The 25,700-nt window shown below is 35.6% G+C and overlaps 1 protein-coding gene across 5 annotated transcripts in view; it reads left to right on the top strand.

Annotated features, from left to right (window-relative positions):
• The window catches only part of EYA1 (EYA transcriptional coactivator and phosphatase 1), a 357,490-nt gene that overhangs the window by 176,132 nt on the left and 155,658 nt on the right, over positions 1 to 25,700 (top strand). For 3 of the 5 annotated variants that reach the window (XM_073892885.1, XM_073892886.1, XM_073892884.1), the window contains exons 3-4: positions 16,429 to 16,478; positions 18,014 to 18,141. The exons of 1 other annotated variant lie outside the window; for it this stretch is intronic. In XM_073892885.1, the coding sequence (XP_073748986.1) occupies positions 16,429 to 16,478; positions 18,014 to 18,141 (178 nt within the window). Of the gene's footprint in view, positions 1 to 11,191; positions 11,315 to 16,428; positions 16,479 to 18,013; positions 18,142 to 25,700 lie in introns of those variants that run through there. One more of the 5 variants, XM_073892888.1, reaches the window with a different exon arrangement.

The raw sequence follows: 25,700 nt of genomic DNA, 5'->3' as shown, positions 1-25,700 counted from the left end.
TTCTATTGGGTTTTTTTAGTCTCTATTTTTGTTCTAATCTTTATTATTTCCTTTCTTCTACTGGCTTTCTTCTTCTCTTACTAGCTCTTTTAGTCTACCACATTTTCATTATCAATGCTTCAACTCAAGTGACACCTCCTCAAAGAGGCTTGCTTTCCTTGACTAGTAAACACAGCACCCACCCCTTTCCCCATATCCCTGTCTACCAAATTTTACCTGAAATATTTTTAGTACTTCTCAACAAGTAATATATACACATGCAGGGTCAAGAAAGTATCTGTTTTATTTTTCATTTTTATTTTAATCAAAATTATATGCATATAATTTTGAAAGTCAAACAATTCTATAAAACTTATTGTGGAGAGGAGAGTCTCCTACCTTTCATCTTTCTTTGCCTTTCCCAGATAAAACCACTTCTAACTTTTCAGCTGAATCTTGCTATATTGTTCCTTGTTGATTTTTTTTTTCATTTTTGGTGTTACTTATTGATTTGCCACTATGGAAGATGGATATTTGTTCCTCTTTCATCTCACTCCCACCCCAACACATACACACAAAAACTTTGTCAGTCTTGCCATCCTTCCAGTATGGATATTTCCTGATTTGGGGCATTTGTATCACTCCGTCTATAATGTATGCTCTTTACAGCAGCTGCATATAGTATTCTATAATTTCTTTACCCTCCCCTGATTGTTTAACTCTTCTTTCCATATGTTCAGATGTATCAAATACTCTATCAATCTTTTCATCTTGAAAACTTCTCTGGTGCTTTCTGACCTCCTCTGTTTGGATGGCCATGCCTGGTAGAGCTATCATCCTAGAAATTCTCTTTACTACCAACACTAGCGATTAGATTCTTCTCTGTCCTATTTAGTTGACTTATTTAATAAAGGAGGTTTGCTCTCAAATTTCTATAGAACATATCTTCTGTTAGCTCCCTGATAAAAGATACTTTGTAAATAACCTTTTTAAACCTGGCATGTCTGCAAATATCCTCAACTTGATTTAAATGTCTTCAATTTTTCTACTTGTTACAAAGTTTTTAAGATATAAAATTCTAAGTTGAGAATTATTTTTCCTTAAGAAATTTAAAACCATTGTTCTGTTACCTTCTAGAAATACAGGTTCCAATTAAGAGGTCTGAGGTCATGTGATCTGTTTTGTCTGTGATATGTTTTTTTCTCTTTGGATACTTGTAGGAGGCTACCCTTTCCCAAGGGTTTTGAAATTTCAATCTGAAAACTTATGTCCTATAAAACATTTTAGAATTATTTATTTAAGTTTTACCCTTCATTTTCTCTGCTCTTCTTCTGGAACTCCAGTTATTTGGATGTTGGACCACCATATTTTCTTATATTTCTTCATTTTATTATTGTATTTTCTGTTCTTCTCTCACATTTTCCATGTCTTTTGCTCTATTCTCTGTAAAACTTCCTCAATTTTATTTTTTCAAACCTTATGGAATTACACATTTCTGCTATTCTCCTTATTTCTAAGAGCTCTTTTTTGTTGTTAGATGTTTCTCTTTTTTTAAAAGAAATCATTATTGTTACTTTCCTATCTTGTTTACTATCTTATTTCTCTGTGGATATTAATGAGAGTTTTTTGTTTTTCTAACTTTTGCCTGACCTCTGTTTCCTCAAATTGCTTTTCTCTGTTCAGTTGGTCTCTACATTTCTTGCAAGAGGGTTTCCTCAGACACAGATAACCCTTGACTACTGGCTCATAGACCATGGTTTTTATGGTAGGGCAGTTAGGCTGGGTCTTCTCTTTGAGAGACCTCCAGGTATAAGTATCTCAAGTCTTTCCTCTTGGGCTAGTTAGAATTCCTAGTGAAGCCTCTTTTTATCTACTACCTGGATAACCTAGATATAGCTGCCATTATTCTAGGAATCAGAATGGGGAAAGGTTTGGTGGAAGGAAACAGGGGCAGTTGTCCCAGAATTCAGTTTGTCCCAGCATTCAGGATTCTGTAAACAGAATCCACCTGTTTTTAGTATGGTGCCCCTTCCTGAACACATTCTGGGGCTTCTCCTTCAGTCCAAGTGTACTTGTTTGACTATGTGGAGTGGCATCTAAGAGTGATTCTAACTGCTTCTCACACTGATTTGTACCTCCTTTTTTTTGGTATTTCTTTTTACTTCTACTGCCAAAAGTACTTGGTACCACCAGTTCCTGAGATGTCAAGGGGCTTTGTTGGTGTAAATTGGATTGCTTTTCAGCTTTCCTCACTGCCAACTTTGGATTCAGCTTTCTCGGATCTGCTAAGCCAGCTACTAATGGTCTGTCTGTTTTTTTACTTCTAATTTTTTTTTACTATTTTCTTATTAACTGCCCTCTTCGTTCTTTGGGATTTATGCTTTAAAAAAATCCATCTACTGTTGCTTTAGTGGGGTTTGTAGAAAAAAGCAAAAATAAATGTATGTGTCCAGTTGGCTAACTTTTAATTTATTTACATGCTTTTATGCACACATAAGTGGGAATTCTGTCTGCTCATTTACTGCTTCATCTCCTAGTGCACACATACTAGATGCATGATAAATATTTGCTGAGTGACTGACTAGCCGACAGACCCACTAACTAGCTTGGTTAGTTAAATTTCTCAATAGCCTCAAAGCTGCAGAAATTAAAATGACAATATTGTGGCTGTATCTACCATGAAGTATTTCTGAAAGGTGACGATATAAGGTTTCTTTAAAGATATTTTCATTCTATTGTGTATCCCTTTAAATTTTTTAAATTTTCCTGCATTTTTCCTTTAAGAATTCAAAAGGGAAATACGAACTACTTTGGAGTAAAGAGTACTTTGGGAGCAATATGAGAGGTAAAACTAAATATGTCATTGATAGTTTCTTTTTAAGGGAAACTTAACTTTTTATTTCATTTTCTTGTCCCGCCGAAAAACATAGACCATGTGGATACAGTGATTTCAGGTGTCTTCTAATTTTTTAATTTCCTTAGAATTTGGTTATTTCCTCTTGTCAGGATGGCAAATGCCTGGCACAGTTTCAATGACTCAGTTTGGTTCTATAAAGTGTTTTAAAATATGTTTTGAACATGGGAATGAGATTAACTCTCCTATGATGATAATGTCCTAGCCAATTCTCTTTAGAGTTTCCAAAGGAGGACAAATACAACAATGTGTAAGGAAAATAAAAACATAGAAACAAAAGAAATTCAGGGAAATCATTTTTCTTTCATAAACCAGGGCCTTGTTCTGTCAAGTAGCCAAGTGTGCATGCATTAATTAATTTAAATAACACTTACTGAGCACCTACCATGTGTATCAAGTTGTGCTAATATTAGAAACTCTACCATGTCCTGACTGGGCCACTCATTCTATACTTGCTTAATTAAATTGATTTGAAATTGTTTTCTTTTTTTTAAGATTTTATTTATTTATTTGAGAGAGAGTGAGATAGAACATGATTTGGGGGAGAGGCAGATGGGGAGGAAGAAGTAGACTCCTCATAGAACAGGGAGCCTTGACTTGAGGCTTGATCCCAGGACCCCGGGATCATGACCTGAGCTGAAGGTAGACGCTTAACCGACTGAGCCACCCCGGTGCCCCTGAAATTCAGTTTTCTATTGCTATTTTACTATCTATGAGAGCCTTACCCTTGCAGTAAACATTTTTTAAAGATTTTATTTATTTATTTGAGAGAGAGAGGGAGCCCACGAGCTGGGGCGGAGGGACAGAGGGAGAGAGAGAAACAGACTCCCTGCTGAGCAGGGAGCCCAAGGCAGGACTCGACCCCAGGACCCCGAGACCATGACCTGAGCCAAAGGCAGACGCTTAACTGACTGAGCCACCCAGGTGCCCCTACAGTAAACATTTTTATCCCCATGCCATTTTGGTTAGGTGTGTGGCCTTCTTGCATCCATTTTATAGGCAGCCTGTCTATAGATCATAAATTGAGAGTCAAGTATTGTGATAACAAAGGGCACAGAGAAAACCTCTGCTAAATTTAGAATTAGAACTTGAACCTCTAGTGCATTTTTTTTTTTGTCTAGTGATTATAGGTAAATTTTGGTAGCTCTCCATATTTAAGGAAAAGGACAGCTTTTAAACTTTGAACAGTGATAGATACAAAATCCAAAAGTACAGAAAGATGTGGTATATGCTGCTTCAAGAATGTCTTAATGTGAAATATCTCCTTTAAAATATCCTTTTTTTTTTTTTAAATAGGCGATTCATTGGTTGGGAATAGGCATGATTTCAGGAAATTGTAAATAGAGAGCTTAGTGATGTGGGTCTTCCTTTTAAATAGTCTTTAGTTTTTAGTCATGAATGAATTTATTTGTGGTGAGTTCGGTCTTTTATTTTTTTTTAATTTTTATATTTATCAAATGAAATGCCTCCCAAAAGAGACATACATACTAGTAAAGGTACGGTAAATTTAAAACATATAAAATCTGTGTATCGAAAAACATGATCCTTTTCCTTTAGAATTTCTAAGTCATAGACACTCGTTCTTTAAAAAAAGCTGAGATCCTTGAACTAGTTTTCTGATTAATGTCTTGAATAACTTCTTGTTTTTCACTTTGCTTTTGTTTCGTCCTGTCCCTCCTTTACCTGCTCCTTACCCCTCTCATCCAGTCTCCGCTGGTGAGGAAGATCTGTCCTCTCAGGCAAGGGCAGGAAGGAAAGTGAACAGCTCTCCCAGGAGGCCAGAGCTAATGGGAGTTTTGCGGATCTTTCAGCAGGGCTTGTCAATGATAACCATGCAGTAGAGGTCTCCCCTACTGGCTCTCTGACCTCTTGGTAAACTATTTGTTTTTCCTTGTATTGATTACAAAAATTGAGCCACCAGTCTATAACTCCCTATCAACCGGGGTGTTGTTTTTAAGAACCATATGCATTTAAAATACGCTAATTCAGAAAACCCCAGATCCTTGACTTTGTTTTACTCTGCAATTCAGGTAAACCAGATCACTGATGATGTTAAAACACAATCCTTGAAAGAAACAGTGGATGCTTCCAGACTTTCTATTTTTTTTTTGAAAGAATACAAGCTACAAATTTTTAAAAATCAGTATAATACTCCATATATTAAACCATCTGAAATAAGAATTCTCATTACTTATGAACATCTAAAGACTAGAAAACTTTCATCTTTATTTCCATTTTGGTCCTAAAAAGGTACTCTCTTTCAGTATTTGAACAAAGTGGAGCTATTGTTTTCCTTAGCATATAATGCAGAGTCTATTTTTTTCCTTACTCTACAGCATTCTAAAGTAAAATTCAAGGACCCAGGGCAACTTGATCCCCTGCAGGTATGAATCTTTACAGTAGAGAGAAACCTCCAGGTTGTATACCTATTGACATTGCTTAATAAAAACATCTAGAAAAATGGTGCTTCTGGTTGTGTTTCCAATAGCAATGTGATTGCAGCACACTGTGGATTAGGTTACCGATCCTTTGAATTCTGACCTTCTGTCTAAAACAGCTTTAGAGGTTACTCTTTTTTCCGATTTGCGAGACTGGAGAGGGAAAAAGTTAATGCTGCTTGAAGGAAGAAAAAAATTCTCTAGGTTATTAAGTTTTGGTTTTTTATTTTGTCCCTTCTTGGCAATTCCCTTGTAATAATAATAGAGCTTCTTGATTCTGGATACTTAAACTATACCTCCAAGTGCATAAGGACACTTGGAGTACATTTTGAATGTAATTATTTCCTCATGAACAAATCAAGTGTTTATGATGTAATAGCTATTAAGATCAAAGCATATCACATTGGATAACTGAAATTAGGAATACAAAAGGAAAGAAATGGACAGAACTGCAAAACAAGTTGTCCGTATAATTTGCTTGTGGTAGACTCAGATCCTTAGTGTCTCCTTTTTATCATAAAGAAAAAGTTGGGAATGTTTATATTCCTTATTTTAGAAAGACAATTTACCTTTTTTTGATAAGTAGTGAGAAAAAAATCCCTGATTTGATCATTTCAGGTTTAAGGATTCATTACATTTTTTCCCCTATTGATCATTTAACGTATTTTTATTTTTGAACCTTCACACTAACTTGTAATATATGTTTGTGAACAATCATATATTGTGCAGTGATTGTGTCACACACCTTTCTGGGTTTATCGACTTTATTAGGCATCCTCTTGCTCCAAAAGGATGATACAGCCCAGGACACATCAATGTCCCTCCCAGTGCTCCATCTACTGTTTAGTGGTAACTTTGATGGTGTCAGAGAAACGAGGCAGATTCTAGAACAAATGATTAGGGGGGAGGGGGCAAACAGGATTTGTACGGATAAATTGTCACGTGATTTGTTAAAACAAATGAAGAATGTACATAAAACGCCTAGCACAGTGCCTGGCATGTAGTAAGCACTCAGTAAATATGAATTTCCTTCCCTACTCCATGAGATAGTCATCATTTCAGGAGAATTTAAAAACTGGGAACTCAGCTGTCATGAAACCTGGAAAACACAAAACAAATTTCCAGATCCTCTTACAAGTGTTGGGAGGTGCTGACAAGATTGGTTTTGCCCATGGCTTTGAGAAAAAAAAAAAAAATTGAAGAGTAGACAAATCTGGGTTTTCTAGGTTATTTCGTGTCAACAGAAATCCATTTTAAAGTGTGAAAAAGCAAAAGAGCTTATTGCTGAGATTAAGCATGTGCTTCCAAGACAATTATTTACATATTTTTGGCAGAAGGGAGAAAAAGTAACTCTGTTTGCCATTTTGGAAAATCAGTTGCTTTTAAATTGGAAAATCTGGTGTGTCATATTTGTCTTAGATAAAGCACCTCTATCATCCCATTCCCACTTCTTAAAAATCTATTGTTATTTTATTTGTTTCAGTAAGTGCTCCTCAAAGTTTCTATTAGAATAATAATTTTGGAAAAAAAAACATCCTATAGGCAGTCATTACTACCTATGATAAGTTTCCCACCCTACATAAATAAATGTTATTATTCATATTAATAACCAGTATTAGAGGGCAAGGAAATAGATTATATTTCCAAATTGTGTTGGTATAAAGACTGTAATATTTATTAAAATAATTTTCCATGGTACAGTGAATAGCTAGTAATTGCCTCCTTAAATTTACTGTTAAAAGCTATTCATGTTGGAGTTTGAATGGAAAACATTTAGCCAAATACTGGTAGACATTCAGTTTGGCAGATTTAATATCATTCTTAAAATAAATAGAGGATGTTTTACTTGGTTGTGTTTCAGCAGAAGGCTACTGGGAGCAGGGCCCTCATTGTAGGTCTCGTGCCAGTGGGGAAAGAAGAGGTCATGAAAGTGACCGCTCCAAACGCCAGCAAGGATCGTAGCGTCAGCCATCCACTGTTCCAACAGTTCCATAAAAAAGCCAGGAATGTAATGCCATGGCATGATCCACGAGAAAAGAGAGTCGTTTGGAAGCAGAGGGACCAGAAGTACAGTATTTTGGAATATTCTATTTGCCATTCCACTTTGAACAGCCTGAATCACAAAATGTTGATTGTATTGATCAGATATTACTGATTTTACTGATGTGGAAGAAAGAATAACTAGGATTTTGCTTTTGAAGAGAAATCACTGGCCTTTAAATGCTAATTATGTTTTTGCAACTTACTATACTATTATTCTTGAGCAATAATCTGCTAAGAATGGTAGAAACGGAGGTAAGAGATGATTGATATCGGGCCAGGTAATAGCGCGCATCCTTAATTGTAAGATTATTAAAAGGTAGACACAAATAGAAGAAAAATAACTTCTGAGTACATATCTTATTGAGAACTTCACAATTGCTCACAATCTTTGTTATTGTTACTGGAAGGGATAAAAGGAAGGAACACTTGCCTTTAATCATTTGTTTTCTGTGTTCATTTCTTATATTTTATTTGATTAATCAACTGTTTACTCATGTATTTAAACTCATAGTTTTTAAAAAGTTCAAAGTTACCTTTTCAATTGTTCTAATGAATTCCTTCTATCTGCCCTCATCTTTTTTTTTAATTACAGACATTTGTTTATTTTTGTAATCATGCCTTTATTTAAAATTCTGTTAGTTGGAAAGCACTAACAACTTGTCTCAAAATTGCAGATTTCTCTATAACCAGGCACATGTCTAGGCAATAGCTTGTTCTATAAGATAAAACCTGTTTGAAGATACAGTATATGAAAGATATTGTCTGTTTGAGGGTATTTAAACACTTTGTTACAGTTGCCTGTTTCAAGTGTTTTCCTTTTCCAGATAAAATTATATATTTATTTTTTTGCTTTAGTGGGGAAAAGGCATATTAGAAATTTCTTTACTCCTATTCATATGTTTGTGTTGAAATTTCTTCAGGAAATATCAGAAGATAATGCTTTCTACATTACCTGTCTTTACTAATGGTAAATTTTGAGCAAATCTTCCTAATTGCTGTTGTAATGTGTATAATTTTATTCAGGGGACACCTTCATCCTTAAAATATATGGATAAGTTATGTAATTGTGAAAATTTAGAAATAAGAAGTTAATAGTATACTACAAACTGGATCTTATTAGTAATGGCTTACATATTGGCTATTTATCAGAGAATGACTTATTTTTGGTGTAAGTTGCATGGTAATTACTGCATATTTGATAATCAGGAGTAGTAACCAGACAAAATTTATGGATAAGCATGTGATTGTTTTTAATCCATCTAATTTTGCTTTAGGAAAGGAAAACCATTTAAAATTGGTATATATGCACATGGATATTTCTTTTAGCCAATGACTAAGCTCTTTGTTACATAATTATGAAGCATGACCTGTGTCATATTAGTGGTCATATTACCTTCATCGTGCTTTTCATAATTTTCCTCATAATTACATGCATCATTTCTTTAATGGTATCTTGTTTGGTTATATAAATAAAAATAATTGAATTTCAATATAAAAACTAATGTAATACGATAAATTTGATTATAATATAGGCAAGTAATTTATATATAAAAGTCAGATATTTTACATGATATTCCTGCTGTTCTGACTTCAGATGGCTTGTGTCTCCTGGGTTTGCAAATATAATCTCTCATGGATCAGAAAACTAATATTTTATCTTTTCATATCTAAAATAAGTTTTAAACTATGGGAAGCATGGGTACAATAGCTTAAAATAGGGTTTCAAACAGGGTTGAACCAACCAGCACCTCAGATTTTTATTTTATGGACCTTAGAAATAAATATGATAGCAAAAGCAGTTACTATGTGGGTGCCTGACATCATAGATTAAATTAATGTAACATTATATTTTATTTCACAGCACTAGAAACCTCCATTATATGCTGTATTTTATTTTCTGCATATATGCTTTAGCATATTGAATAACTGATACTTCTGGTTTGAGAAAGTGCTATAGGTGGTAACGTAATTCTATTTGTGCTGCATAAATGAACAGATCCAATAGCAATCAACTGATTTTTGACCTAGCTTCCCAAATATGGCAGATGACTAGCCCATGATTCCTTGCTGGTACCATACAAAATGAAATCCTAGGTGAGTTTGCAGTTTAAGTTGACTCTTAGATTTGACAAAGCATTCTTTTCTGAGGAATTTAGATTGGCATCCTTTCAGGGGGGAGAGGGGGAAAAAATCCATACTGAATTTTGTTCATTAGAAGCATTTTGTTTTGGTTGCATGGGAATGGTGCTTTCATTTACAAATTAGCAAAGAAAAGGTAAGACTGTGTGTATCTGTTTTATTAGTTGATGATCTGGAAATGTATCATAAAATCATTTAAGAATTTACTGTGTTTTAAAAATGTTCTTTGATACCAAAGCATGAGTCTTAAAAAAAAAAAAAGGTGCTTTTTATTATTAATAAAACAACTGAATACGTAGAATAGTATTTTCAGTAAAGGCAAAATAGTTTGAAAGAAAGTCCAATGGGTATAAAGATTTTACTTTAGAGTACAAGATTGGTTATGATAAGTGAGTAGTACCAAAATAAACATTTGTATTTGAACTTTGGTATGGAGCTGACAAATTAAAATATAATAGGCACATCAGTGATGCCTTCTTGAAATATTTGAAATCAATATTATGGTTGTCATCGATCTAATAACCAAAGCCATTTATTTACCTAAAACATGATAGTAAGTAAGCATTTTAAACTGAAGCTGTAATTTAGTCCTAATGTGAATAGCTCGACTCTCTAGATAAGTGTTATGGATTATCATGCATAGATTGTGAATTTAGTTAGAATTTTTAAAGAGAACAAAGTGTAAGGAAAGAGTTCTAGATAAAATAAATATTTTCCCAAAAATGATTTAAAAATAGTAACACTGAAATATTATCTGGTTCATATTCCCCCCCCCCAAAAAAAATGTTCCTGTAAAACTAGCCATCTAGAAATCATTGCAGAATCATCATTTGGGCTTTCATTGTTAAACTGATAATAGTTTACACGTTTGCTCGTTTTCTCCCTTTACCTACTTACTATATAAATGGCCATTCTCATTTTTAAAAAATTTTCCCAGGCCTGTTAGTTGGTACACTCGGAAAAAAAAAAAATTTTTTTTTTTGAAAAGTGTTGATTCCCCAAGTTTCAGGGCCTGAAAAAAGTTTTGGAAAAGTATAAAAGATAACGTGTAACTACTCTCAAAGCTCGTAATTGGTAGCTGCTGTAGCAGAAGATGTGTGTTGACAGTGTCTCAGAGAACTTATTCTCACACAGCTGTTTATTCAGATAACATGGGGCGCGTTCATTTACATAATAAATTTTTTTTGAGCAGCAAGGTTGAGTCAGACGGAGCAGTGCTCCTTTCAATTGTTGCATTTAAACCAATAAGGTTAGAACAAGAGAATAGCTGTGGTTTGCGTTGCAAAAACAAAAAAAGCCCCGAGGCTCCACGGGCAGACCTACAAGGCTGCGCAAACAAATCGAGGGATGAGATTCTGCTGTTTCTTTGTCTAGGGTTCTCAGATGCTATCTGCTGCTGCTGTTTGGTGGGGAAAGAGCGCGGGGCTCAAAGCGGTCACTAAACAGAACGGTGGGAGCTGATGGCTCCGAGTTTGGGGCGAGGTAGAAACTCTGCAGTGCCACTTCCGACTTTAAGCCTTCCTGTTGCCGTCCACTGTGGCGGTTTTCGTTCTGGGGAAAGCGTTTTCGCTCAGTCGCTCGGCAGCCCGAGCCTGCAGCAGCGGCCAGGCGGCTGTCCCCGCGGCCGGGCTTCCCCCTCCAGAGGCGCCCCGCTTCCAGCAGCGCCGGGCTCCACTGGGAGCGCCTAAAAGCCCTCACGCGTCCTTATCCAGGAGCAAAACTGCGTAAGGAATGGAGGTCTGCTAAACCAGAAAATTCGAAGGAGCACATTAAACTGGTGGATGCAGCAGATGTAAGCGCTGTAAGTACAAGCTGACTGTTTGAAAAACTGTAGTGACTGACAACAGCTGTCCTGTGGGCAAAGCCCAAGTTAACAGGAGCACTTTTTAGTATTGTTTTGATTTGTTTTGGAATAAAAACATTAGGGCACGGGCACGATTCTGACACTTTGTACGCAGTGCGTGATTAGCCACAGGGTTCCATCATAAAAGTATAATTCTTAACCCCCCAAATGATCTGAGCGATTAGCATCATTAAGAGATAATTACAGATTAATTGTTAACAATTACCGTTGTTGTGATCGATATAAATATAACACACGGCTATATTCTTGTAGGGAGATTACTTCATATCGCTCCTGAATTTCTGCACGAACCCCAAATATTATTGTGATATTGAATAAAGCGAGAAATACGTATATGTAGTTCTCCATTGCAACACAGATAACTTTTCCTCCGCACCTTTGGTTGATACGAGAAAATGAGGAAGGAATTAAGATTTTGAAAGGACAACAGATAACAGAAATCAACTGATACCACTTTTTAAGGAAGGAAATCCTTTTGCTTCAATAAACAAATTTCCCAAACGTTATATTAAACAGGCTCATCTTCAAAAGGTGAAATAATAAACATTTGCTAAATTAATATACTTTTTCCCTTATTGACACTTCATATGACTTGAATGGACCTTGAAATTTAAAACAAGATTCTTAAACTTTTGAATGACCACTTAAAGTATTTGTCATTCAAAATCAGTATATTGCTAATGACTCATGGGCTTATATTTCTTGGGAGGAGTTTTTGAACACATTTAAGTAGCTTTTGCAAGAATTCAATAAATTCAGACCTGTCATTGAATTTAGACAAGAGTTTTTATGTTGCATTTCTTACAATGACAAGGGGTACAAAAAGTTTGGCAGTTAAGCCCAAAGTGTAGTTTTATAGGATTGGGGTTGGTTTTTTTTTTAATGTGTCTTTCAGAATAGGTTTTATTTTAGGCTTCTGTGAGTTTTTTCGCCCACCGTTTGGAGGTTTGAAGACATGCATACATGAATAGTCATGCTTTATTGCATTATCAAATATTTGATATTTGACTTTCTCGCTGCTTGAGTTCTTCTAAGGCCCAGAGTGTTCAGTAAATGAGCAAACAGCCATGGGTTCTCAATCCTGAAAATTCTTCGCGGTGACAGAGAAGCCTAATTGAGCCACTGTTCAGTTTTTGAGTGCCAAAAGGAAGTCAACTGCTATGTGAGCTTCGTAGACATGATAAATGATTTTCTCAAAAGAAAATTTTCATTTGAATGCGAAAATTCATATTAGAATACAATGGCAAGAGGAGAAACACTTGCAGTGAGAATAAAATCCCTTCTTCCATTTAATCAGATAGCAAAGGTATTTCATTCAACATTATGAATGAATGCTAATTTTGAAAACAATCTTTTGAAACTATGGTTGCATCAAGTGTCATTTAAATGCTTGTTTTTTGTTTTCATGGGGACTCGATTTTGTCATTTTCTTCAAACGAGGAAGTTTGAAATACAGCATGTTACGTTAAAATCAGTAATAGTATTGGAGCATTCATTTTATAGAGTGATAAAGCAGGAAATAAGTGTTAACATGTAAAAGACATCTACCTCTAACTAGAGGTTCATTTTGATTTTAGGTTCAGGTTTTTATTACAGCATTGACACCATAGTTAGAAATATTGATTGAGGAAAATTTTAGCAAGAATATATTCTGATTAAAAAGCAGATTTATGCCTAAGGCTCACTCTTATAAAATACATTCTGATTAGAAAATTGCCATTGTCTTTCAAATTTGGGAGCACTCAGGTTGATCTGCGGTTGGGCAAAACCAGCTTGCCTGCCAACTCTATTTATTTAGATAAGTTCAGTACTTTCACTTTGAAAATTTCATTTTAGTTTGGGGGAAAAAAAGTTTTAAATTATAGTCATTTTATAAAAATTGCTTCTAGCAAGCAAAAAAGCCTATGGAAAACCCATAATTTAGACAAGTACCTACATTTTATTTGCTCTGTGCTGCTGAGATTTAGAATCCCTTTCCATTTACAGTTTACTTTTCACAGAACATTATTAACTTTTTGGCTTCATACATGATCTTCTGTCAGATGCTTTTGATTTGTAATTTAGCAAAGTATAATAAACAGTGCAAAAGTCATGAATTTTGCTCTGCATCCTGAGCTCTGTGGTAGGGAAAATGTGATAAAATGTGTACCTTAAGTCTTGTTTGATGATCTCTCAAAGCAAGTTTGCCTTCTGGAAATAATTTCTGGGGTTGAAGAGCATGGTATTAACAGATTTAATGTGGCTATTCAATGGATTGGCGAAGTACTATGTGAGGTTTAACAAAATGAGAGAGACAAATTGAACATCAACAAAAGTTACATCTGTGAAGAATTATAAATTTAATTAGAAAAAAGGCAAACTTAAAAGACCTCATTAACTAATCAGAAGTCAAAGTTACTAGTTTAGAATTCTTGAATTTAAATTCCTACGAAGTTCTATCTTTTTTTTCTCTTTGTATTTTTGCAACTCAGTATGCTGCAGTGGGTATTCTATGCAAAGAGTTTTAAAAAGCATTAAAGTGAAGTGACTTCATTGTAATAGAAGATGACTATTTGTAATGTTATGGGAAATATTTTTGTACTCATAGGAACATTTGAATTAAAAATACCAGATTAGAAGACAAGAAACATACTAAGTTTATCGATGTGAAGCAGAAAATGTGAGCTTACTGAATGCCTAAGAGCATTTTTCTGAAAACCATGAAATAATTTTTTTCTCTTTTTGAATAGGAATATGCCTAATTAATGATTTTTGAAACACCTTATGCTCTTAGACCTCTAAAACCCAGAAACTTCCAGAGATATTGTCAAACATAAGAGAAAATCAACACCAATCAGAAATAGGTGTTCTTTTCAGATAAGTCATTATTAAGAGTATGTTTCCTTACTGGACTGTAATCTTGTACTACACATAAAAAACTAAAAGCATGTGAAGTGTAGCATTTTGTAAACTGTAACTAATTTTGCTCACATCTGTGTCTAATTGTTGTCTGCATTCGCATTCTTGAGAGTAGATTTATTTTTCCTGGACCACGATGTGGATTCAGCTGACCAGCCTAAGTGAGGATTAGTTGTTTTAAAGTTATTTTGATTAAAGAGTCATTTTTAAATACAGTAACACACAACACATGGTTTAAATAATCCTTGAGACACAAAAGAATATATCTGAAGTATACTTAATGAAATGAAGATCATGGATATGGGCTTTCAAAAATTGTAGTGTATGAAAGTACAGTACAGATTGAGTCAGGCCAGCATTAAAAAAAATGCTGTTGTGCAAATGCATTTTTTTAGTGAGAAAACGTGTTAGAATAATTCTTATTTTTAAGTTTGACCTTATTTTGAAGTTCATTTTTAAGTTTGACTTTGAAATTTAATTAATGATAGGTTAAGCCACAAATATAAGTATAATCAAACTTTCAAAGTACACAATGAAACTAAAATTATATTTCCAAGATTATACTATCTAGCCAATGTTAAAATAGGAATGTATTTTAACGTTTAACAGAAAGTGTGTTTTACGTACTCTTTCCCATAATTGGGCCAAGAGAGTTCTTAAAACTAAGTTAGTTCTCACCTATAATTTATTCCAGGTGTATAAAAGCAGAAAAAAAGGGGGGGGAGGAAATTTATCCTTGAGGTAGATTGCTGCAGTTTCTAAAGGAAAACATTTAATCTTGCGTGAGAACATTACTTTTAGCAAAAACTGCGGACGCCTGCTATCACAAAATGACATATCGGCAGGCATTAAAATTGCATTTTCACTTAATACTTAGGCGTCTCTTAATTATTTTTTGTCCTGCACATATTCTAGAAACACATACCTAGAAATTTCACATAATCTTACACCAAGATATTCAGACTTTAACAATGCGCTGTTCTTGCCAGAAAGGTAGAATTTCTTAATTTCATGAATCATAATTAAAAAATGACAGGACTCAATAGCAGATACTCGGTTGGATCACTTTAATGCCATTTGAGATGCTTCAGTTCTCATCTTTGTTCTGTAGCCCTAATTGATGTCAGTTCAGGTTGAATGAAAATGCACATCAAAGATTTGGAATTCTGAGTCATTTTAAGCATTTTTCAGAATGCTCTTTCCCGGGAGGCGTTAGCCTGAGCTTGTCAACCAGCAGCCCACCCTCACCTGAGCTTATCACCTGCTGGTCCTTTGCACTGCCTCTGGAGGAAGGGCAGGGACTAGCAAAGCCTGCACGTTAACTTAGTTGATTCATCTGGAGACAAAAGGCACCAAAATGCTGGCTAACTGGGACATTGAATTGATTATTAAGCTATCCATTCTCTCGGTTGGTTCAAACGACAGAAAATTAAACGGAAAGCCAACTGCTTTTTCTGTTTGAGCAGGCAATGGCAAATAAGCATTCGCTGAATTTTAAATTCGCACGAATAAATGAGCACATCCCTCAATGATGTGATTTTTGGGTCTGAAAACTTGCCTTTGCCATCTTTGGTCAGCCCAGCATTGCCCGAAAGTTGCCCAGAAGCCGTTTCGGTAAATGTCAAATGGCATATAGTCCATATAGGGAGAAAACCATCATGATAAGGATAGGAAACTGTCAGGAGTCAAAGGGGTGGGCGGGAACTCTATTTCAGCTGGGGATAGCAGAAGATGAGAGATCTTCTGAGGATGCTGGAGGATTAATTCTTGAACTGCTGTGGAACACACTCATTTTGCTAATAGCTATTTTTTTCCAAGCACCTTTTCCAAGCTGCCTGGGCAAGGCTGCTTTGCATGTTGATTGGGGGAGGGGTAATCCCGTTTGCAGCTGTCATAGGCCAGTGATGAATCACTATCCCGTCATTTGGCTGCCTTCCCCCCTGACAAGGGGAGGAGGAGGGTAGACCTGCAGGAGGAAACAACAGTGGAGACCTCAACTTAAAGACAATATGCCTTTCACTGCTGCAGTATCCTCCTTTTTCTCTTTTGGTTAAAAGAGAGCATTGTCGTTCTCAGCCATGTGCTCTGTATAATTAAGAGCTGACACTGAAGCAGAGTAACAACAGCTTCTAATTTCTTACCCCTGATCACAGGTGCAGACATCTCAAACCAGTTCAGATGTTGCTGTTTCCTCAAGTTGCAGGTAAGGATATTTGACATTTTTGGAGATTACCTTTCTGTGACCCATATCTATTTTTGTCTAGGATTTCTTAATTATTTCTATTAATAGCAACAGCCTCTGTTGGAAATTACTTAACAATTTGTGTGTGTGTGTGCGCTTGTAAAAAATGTTAAGTATGTAGAAAGGGAATAGGAGCCTGGGTTTGAAAATGATTATGGGCTATAGTTTCTGGTGTTAGGTAAACTGTGAATGTGTAATGTGAATTAGGAGAGAAAAGTTGGATTGTAAGCCATTTCTAGTTTGGATTTAGATTTGGGGAAGTAAAAACTCACTTTAGAAGTTACATGGTTCCTATTAAGCTGTTTTAAAAACTATTTACAGTAAGTTTAAGTGCAACCTCTAAATTAAAATAACTAGCTTTTGTTGACCTGGTTGGGCAGGGGGGGAGCAGAAACAGTTTTCACTTCAGTGGAATATTAATACCCCCTCCTTTTTTTTTTTTTAAGAAAAACACAGAAGTTTAAAATAAAGTGAATGGGCCATAGATTTTTTTTTTTAAAAATCGCAGAAGGGTATCTAGGTGTGTTTTGACTCGCTTTAAATAAAGCCCCTCCTATTAATAGAATATTAAATATAAATGGCTAGTCCTGCAATTGTGACCATGAGGAGTGGCTTCTATACCATAATCTTCTAGAATAAGTAACTACTGAGTCTGAGAACTTCGGTGGGGGGAGGACTTAACTGTTTTTATATGGTAAAAATGCGAAATTGCTGCATTGAAGTAGAATTGTTATTTCCCTGAATAAGTGACAGCTGAGGTATTCCAAGTGCTAATGCTCGCAGGGACTGACTGTATGTTGGCCTTATCCCTTTTCAATTGGGCACGCTGTATGTAATCCACAAAGCAAACAAGTGAGCCGACATCATAATGTTTTAATGCTGCATTTGTTTCAAGGGAAACAGAGGAACAATTAAGCAGTTTGCCAGAGTAAACACATGCATCAGGACTATCTCTTTCCCTGTCACTACACTATAGGCTTCAAGTGTTTTATTTGGTTTGGAGACCCATTAAATTACAATTGGGTGGTAAATTATAAGGGAGTACCTAGGGGTAATTTATTAGATGAAACAGATTCCATAGAAAAGTGATTTTTTTCCTATTATACCTGTTTACGTATTTCTTTTACAAAAATCATGCCTCTTTTTTTCAATATAAAAAGAAAAGCGTGACTGCATTTTTTTTCTTTGAAAATTAAAATAGATGCAACTGCCTCGTTGTGATTTGATGAGCTGTGTAAGAAAAAAAAAAAAGATTTTCAAAGTGCCCTGTGAATGTTTGGTTGGATAGGTAAGGCAAATGACACCTTTGAGCACCACATGTTATGAAAGCATGACTGAAGTTAAAACCAAGTAAGATGAACTCTTTGGAGTCTAAGAAAATAGATACAATGCGACTTTTGTGTGAATGTGTTTCAAAGGTGTCAAGTCGTTAGCACATTAAATAGTAGTGTTATGAATTTGGTACATCTGTCACACGGAAGGCTTCTTGTCTTTAGGTCTATGGAAATGCAGGATCTAACCAGCCCGCATAGCCGTCTGAGTGGTAGTAGTGAACCCCCCAGTGGTCCCAAACTCGATAACTCTCATAGAAATAGTAATTCCATGACTCCCAATGGCACCGAAGGTGAGTGTCTGCCTTCTCCCTGTTTCCTTTGCACCTTGTTTCTTCGTCAGGATATGCTTTGTTATTGGGTGGTTATGATTTCAGTTGTCAAACCCATGAAGCTACCGTTCTAGTTCCCCTTTAGCTAATTTGACTTGTGGATCAGCATTCATCCTCAGTGAGGAGCTGCACAGGACTAAATTATTATAACACAGACTGGTTTTATCTGGCACAAATGCATACGTATGTATCATCTATACGTATTATAGATGTGTGCATAACATTTCTAACCTTTGAGTGTTTTTTAGCTCCTTGTTGATCATTCTCCAGAGCACAGTATCAATTTGCATGGTTTTACTCTATGAGCAGTGAAAATTTGGAAATATTTCCTTTATTTTACTTTCCCTTTTGTTATTAAATATAACAAAATTTGCTTAAATGTAACATTGGACTGGATTGTTTCTAAATAACCATAAAATTGTGTGCCTGATGTTCTTGTGGCTATGACCATTAAAATACAAATAAGTAAAAAAAAAAACAAAAAACTTGTTTACAAATATACAGCCTTATTAGGAGGTACATGAAATTTATTTACTTCCTTAAAGATTAAATAGTACACATTAAACAGTACTGTTACAGTTATTTTGTATAATGATACATATGAATATGTAAATTTTATGCAGATATATATTTTAGCCCATATATTCCTAAGTCTACACATGTAAGCAAGGCTATCCCTATGTATTGTTAGCTGTTATGCATACTTATGTAGGTACTATGTATAATTTTAGAACTTCAACATATGGAGAGATATATTACATATTATATTGTATTTTTCTAATTTAGCCTGTTGAAAAATTTCTTCACAGATATTTTTTGCTTGTTCCTTACTAAGCCTCAGACCTTAATGAACTTAGAGCATAAGTTTCACTAGTTCAATGAATTATCCATGTTAGAATTCTATCCATAAACAAAACCCTTAACCATCATTTCCCAATCACCACGGTGATCTTTTATCACAGTTCTTAAAAGATAAACAAAACTAAATGCCATATAATTGTTTGGTGCAGTATTCCAGTGTGTATTGATGAGGCCTTTTGAAACTAGTAATGTTATGAAATTTCTGATAATAGAAAAAATATAAAGTAAGTTGTTTCTGATATTAGACATCTTAATTTTTATACCGACAGTGATTATTTTTAACGTGTAAATAGTCTGTAGTTTACACTTTGAGTAAATTCATTACCAGTGTTTGTGAAAAATGGTCACTGTCAAAAGTAGAAACTTTGCTGATCTAGCCAAAAAAAAAAAAAAAAAAAAAAAATCTCTGGATAAGGTGGCTTCTCATCTGAAACTCTTTCCATTTTGATAGGTGATCAAAAAGAAATTGGAATGATTTTTAGGAAAGCAATTCTGGTATTTAAGTAGATTTTTATAGAGCCATTAAAAAAAAAAATCAAGCAGTCCTTTATTCTCTCTTTTGGAATTTGGCTTCAGGGGGCAGCATGGCTGCCGCCCTGTGTAGGTGGGATGTGTACGGCTTCCTAGGCTGGTGGGCCCCACGCCGGTGACCTCGTGCAGGTAGCTGCTGACAGGAGGGTCAGAGGGGGCCATGGGTGCAAACCTTAAATAGCCATTCTCCTCACTGAGAAGTCCAAAGAAGACAATCATTTAGAGGAACTGAAGAATGAAGAAGACCAGGTTAAATCATTTTTGCACTAAGCATACATTTTGCATGGAACCATAATACATATGGGTAGGAGCAATTATGAAATAATGATAGTTAATTTACGTATGAAGAAATGAAATGGGGGTAAGGCGTTTTCATTTTGTCATCATTTACAGGCAAATCGTCTCCTACAAAATAAGAACCACGTAATGTTGAAATAGACTGTGTGTTAGGGACTGCCCCCTAGGAAGGCTTTGTGAGAATGATGTGTGGCTTGTTTTTTAAAGGCATGTGGAGTGGTTAGATTATTTCTAACTTCACATTTAATGGCTTGGTATCAGGTCCATATTCAAGAATATGTATCTTATACAATTTTTGCATAACTGAAATTGCTCAAAATACAATATTTTAGATAACTGGAATCTGCTGAGCCAGTCAGTCTGATAAATAGTTAGAAATTACTACTTATCAAAAAAAAATTATCTTAGGTCTTGGAAATGAATTTTTCAGACCTATTTCAGACAAATGCAGTTACTCATCTCACTTTGTTTGTAGGCATCATTCCTGGATGTACTTTGCAAGGGTTATGGTAATTAGAGAGGGAAGTGAGAAGATATCAATATAAATTATCCAAAGAAAAAAGGGAACTTTGGTCAATGCGCTGGGGATATCCAGTTTTTTTTAGTATATAGTTTGGAAATATGGATGCAAATTTCCTTCATGATCCATGTTACATGCCTGTTTAGATGCAAACTGTATCAGCAAGTTCTGGGTTATTATTAAGTTTGTGAATCAATTCATCATGCTGCTTACGTGTTCCGTAATGCATCTGTTTCATTGCCCTCCGTCACCACTAGAGGAGTGAAGCTTAAAATGAGTGAACTAGTGTCTGGCAAGCTTCTCCGGGATATAATCGTTACAGATTTTCCTTGTACTTCTTTGAAAATCTTACTGATTTCGAAACCAGCACTGTTTACCAATGAATTAGAAGAATGCAAAACAAGAAACTCATTTAAATTTAAGAGCACATTTGAAATAGTCATCATCTCTCCTACCTCCGTAACAAGTATCTCTAGCTATATATGCCATGATTTATACTTAGGTGACTCCACTTCAGCTTCGTTGAAACGAGCTTCCTTAATGAGGTCAACAAAACTTCCATTTAGTTTACACAGTTGTTGGCTTTGCTGGCGTTTCTATAGGTTGTCTTCTCTCTCTCTCTTTCTCTCTCTGAGCAATTTTTTACTTCCTGCCACCACTTGTCCCTATAATGAGGCTAAGAAAACATGAAAATCTCCTGTATCAAAAACCATAACTTCATCTGAAGAACAAACAAGAAGGGAATGGAATGGAGAGGCAGAGAATATTAAGTTTCTTCTTAAGTCTGCTGCCAAATTATAATAAGACTCAATGTTTGTAGGTTCTGTCCTCACAGGCTAGTGCCCATTTTCATGGTTCATCTAAGGGATAAAGACAGAAAGACACTGATCTACAGCCCCCAATACTGTGCTTTTTTATTTCCTAGATGAAATAAAAAAGTTAGAATAGTTGTTTGCATGTTTCATATTTCAAGTTTCAACTATTCGTATTTTATGTTCTATTCCAACCTCTCTGTGAATTGTTATTGTAGTTAACTGTTGGTTTCACAGACTTTATAAATCCTTGAGATAAAAGCATAGAAAGGTAAAAATACAAAACAGTAGCAAGAATGAATGTTTGCGTTGCTCTGAAAAAAGCACTGTTGGAAGTGATATATTTCCAAGTGAATTAACAAATATTTTAGCTACTATTAAATACTTAAGGCTTGATTTAGAGGAGACTAATGGATAGTTATGAAAACACCAATTGCAGCTTTCTTTTAACTGTTTTGCCTATTTTGAGAGGAGGCAGTTAGTCTTCCAAGATAGGATGGAATAGAAATTTCTTATTAGAGAGATTGTAAAAGCATCATTTTTAAGACCTACACTTCTTGGTGGTGATGCTCCCCTAGATCCATATTAATGTGCTGAATCTGAAAGGATTTCTAATGTGTGGATTTAGGTTCAAGCCTCTCTTTGGTGGGGCTGTGTGTTGATGTCTGTGTTGTGTAAGTGGGAGAAGTAGCTGGGAAACCTTCCTTCAGAAGGACTCAGGGCCATAGCAGGAAAAGGATTTTTATTTACGTACCTAATTAAGGCCTTGTTTGAAAAGCAGTGATTCTTTCCATCTTTGTTTTTCCTGGTTGTCTTACATCTATGGGAGCCTAAGATTGGTTAGTTCATATATTGCTAGTTTGAGTGTTTATTTTTGGTTGTCTGGGGATGAAGAGTGGGGAAGGGCGAAAAAGAGGTGTGAGCAAGTGGAACTAAGAGCTCTAATTCTGAGTTTTTCTCTGTTGTAAATTTAGCTCCAAACTCAAAAAGAAGCTTAACCTTGTCTTAAAGTAGATGAATTTGCCTTTATGTGACATAAAACCAGACGCAATTAGAATCCTCACTACAAATAGGGTTTCAGGAATTCTGATGGTAATTCAAATAGTAATTTTGAATTGGTATATCAGATTTCTAAGATGATAAGAGATACAATCTTGAATTAGGTGGCTAAATTTTCTGCGTTTTAAAATTTAATTTTATATTGCATATTTTAGGAGGATAGGTTAATTCAATTTTACAAATTTATATTATCAGAAGCTATTTTAAAGTTTTATCATTTCTACAAAGCTTAGAACACTAACAAATTATCTGAATTTGTTTTTCTCACTGTAATGTGAATTTAGTAAAATACAGTTATATCCAACTAGAGTATTTTTAAGAAATCTTATTTACAAGAAATATGTAAACCGGAATGGATGTGTATAAAATTATGGTTTGAGGCTGCATTTTAAAGGCTACATTTGCATATTTGTGGTCAAATATTCTGTTGTCAATAGAAACATGGTGATCTAATTTTATTATTGTTTACATTCTGCACATGATGTACTATCTGGAAGGTTAGGGAGGGAACATTACAAGTAAAAAGATTTCTAACTGACATTTTTAAAGTCTGCCTGTAGCCCCATAATTGGTCTCTTATAAATTGTTCTCAAGCAAAAGCCATGAAAGAATGAACAAAATATTTTTTGGATTTGATATTTGCCTACATTGTGTATGAGAATAGTTTCTACATGCCTATTAATAATAATAATGGCTAATGTTTATAAATAACTTATTGTTAGTCATTATGCTGACCGTTCTCCATGATTTGTTTCATTAATCTTCAGAAAATTCCTGACCTACCAGCGTAATGGTTAAGAGGCTGGGTCTGCCTCCCAGCTCCACTCTTTACTAGTAGTGTTCGCTTCCCTTTAGGTTCAGTCTCCTCATCTGTGAAATGAGGATAATAGCAGAACTTCTCTCAGGCTTGCTGTGAGGATGATAAGTAGAACCTGGAGCACACTTGGAACTTAACTCAGTGCTCTGTATTTATTAACTCCTATATCAAGTCTAGATAACAGATGCCTCTACAGACGATTGCTGTTTTTACACATAAGAAAACTGAGTCTTAGAAACTTCAATGTCAAGTTTAAAGGCACAGTCTTTGTAATTGGTACCACTAATATCTGACCTAGTATTTGAGTCAAGTTCTATATGAGTCCAGAGCCTGGGTTTTAAAATCACTGTATTAGGGGCGCCTGGGTGGCTCAGTCGTTAAGCGTCTGCCTTCGGCTCAGGTCATGGTCCCAGGGTCCTGGGATCGAGCCCTACGTCAGGCTCCCTGCTCAGCGGGAAGCCTGCTTCTCCCTCTCCCACTCCCCCTGCTTGTGTTCCCTCTCTCGCTGTGTCTCTCTCTGTCAAATAAACAAAATCTTAAAAAAAAAATAAAATAAAATCACTGTATTAGTCTTTGGAGAGAATATGTGATTCCCACCATCTGCCAGTGTCTTTTCTGATACCTTCCTACTGAACACTGTTGCCTTCACTGCCCCATGGATGCCTTCGTAACTGGAGAACCCCATTCCCTAGCAAGCAGCAGAGCTGCGAAAGGACCAAAGGCAGAGGCTTTGATGACGAAATGACTTCATTATGAGGACACGTCCCCAGGGCAGTTATACTCTGGTCTTTAAGTTCTTGCGTGTGTCAGTGTATGAGATTTCATCCTGGTGTCACGCGTGCACAGCATATTACATCAATAGGTTGAGTTTTAAGGGATTGTCTCTTACTAGTTTTCAAAGCTTTAGACTAATTATAATTCCATCAGCCGTCTCTCTCTGTTAGGCTTCCCTGGGATCAAACGGAGATGGGAGGTCCTCTCTGCTTTTCATTATAATAGTCATTATTCTATACACATTTGGATTGGAGCAGTATTACTGTGAAATTTAAAAAGCAGTTACAGTTTTGCTACTGCTCAGGGTAACAATTTTCTATCTCAGAAAATATGTTTAAGTGGGTGATAAATTTGGCCACATTTCTCTTGACTTAGAGAACCAGGTTATGCTAACCAAGCAAAACTCAGAGAAGCAGCTTAAGTGTCATTTGTTGGAGGCTCCATAGAAACAGCAGTTTCCAAAGCCAGGATTTGGGAGCATGCGTGTTATGTTCTAGGAGCAGCGAGTTGCTGTGCAGGCAGTGTGAGTGGAGGGAAATGAACAGGGCGTGTAGGAGGTGAAGTCCGAGGATAAAGGCGTGGCATGTGTACGGCCTTGCAGGTTGGCAGATATACTATAATTTATTATAAATAGCTTTCATAGTAAGAATAGGAACTCCAGTGCTCGTTGCTGAAACTAGGCTCAGAGTTTCTAGAAAGCCAGGCTTCTTGATAAACTAATGAGTCTCTGTAAACAGTATTTGCTTAACTCCCAAGACCTAATAGTTCGGAGAATCACATTCCTATGCCCTCTCTTCCCTAGCTGGGCCAGAAGTTTGGTATGATCAGAAATCTCTACCTCCCTTAGAACATCCTGTCTTCTGGGAAAAATTTCTAGTTCTCTCCAGGGGAGATGTGTGAAACTTTAGTGAGTGCTAGTATTTGGCTAATTCTTCATCCTTCACTCATGGATTCCTTGCCTTAAGTAATTCCTAATTTGTTATGATGGCCAAGGATGCCCAGGAGTGAGCTGTATATAGATAAAGTGGTATGTCTCTGTGTGGCCACTTTGTGTACTTGGAGTAAAGTCCGAGAGTGACTCATTTTCCATTTTTGGCTGCAAATATACAATATAATAGGAAAAAAATACATAATTACAAATTTTCCATTTTTACTTTGGGTAGACAAAAAAGTTATCTGACACATTGCTGTCTTCAGTGACTGCTAAATAATCAAGGATTTATGCTAAGGATTTATGTTAAGTTTTAGGACCCCTTTTATAAATAAAACCTTGTTATGTTTACGGTAATTTGTTTGGCTGATTTTTTTTTTTTTTAGTTTCACTTTATGCTACAATATCTCATTTTACTGAAAAGGGTAGATGAACTCTACCAAAGATATCCCAAGGTGATATGTTTATGTACTCCCTTTAAGGCAAATTGGAAACAGTTCTTTTACATGAAATGAATCAAAATCTAAAATGCTTACCTATTTTATCATTGTATCTGTTACTGTTCAGGGGAATTGTGAGTGGAAAGAATACTTTTTAATAAAATAGGGAATATGAAATGAATTGACTAAGTTCTTACTGTTTATCGAGCACATCGTTATGCCTTCTGCATACCTTATTTTATGTACCTCATTTTAAAAAGTTTAAACAGCATAGTAACTGTTTTGGAGAAGAGATTCAAAGACATGTGAGGCTGAGTTCAAAGCCACCATTTACACTCTAAAACATGGACTCCCCGATAGCCAAATAACTTGGTTCTTATTGACATAATTTATCTGCCTTAAGAAATTTTTATGTTACCCTGTCTAAGCATGTGATTCAGTGAAGGAAGTACAAGATCTACTTATAGGTGTGTTTTGC

The sequence above is a fragment of the Callorhinus ursinus genome, unplaced genomic scaffold (assembly GCF_003265705.2).
Source record: "Callorhinus ursinus isolate GAN/ISIS: 27379988/994484 unplaced genomic scaffold, GSC_fseal_2.0 scaffold5, whole genome shotgun sequence".
In the NCBI taxonomy this organism is placed as follows: domain Eukaryota; kingdom Metazoa; phylum Chordata; class Mammalia; order Carnivora; family Otariidae; genus Callorhinus; species Callorhinus ursinus.
The sequence above is the reverse complement of the archived record's forward strand: the minus strand, read 5'-3'. Positions and strand labels throughout refer to the sequence as shown.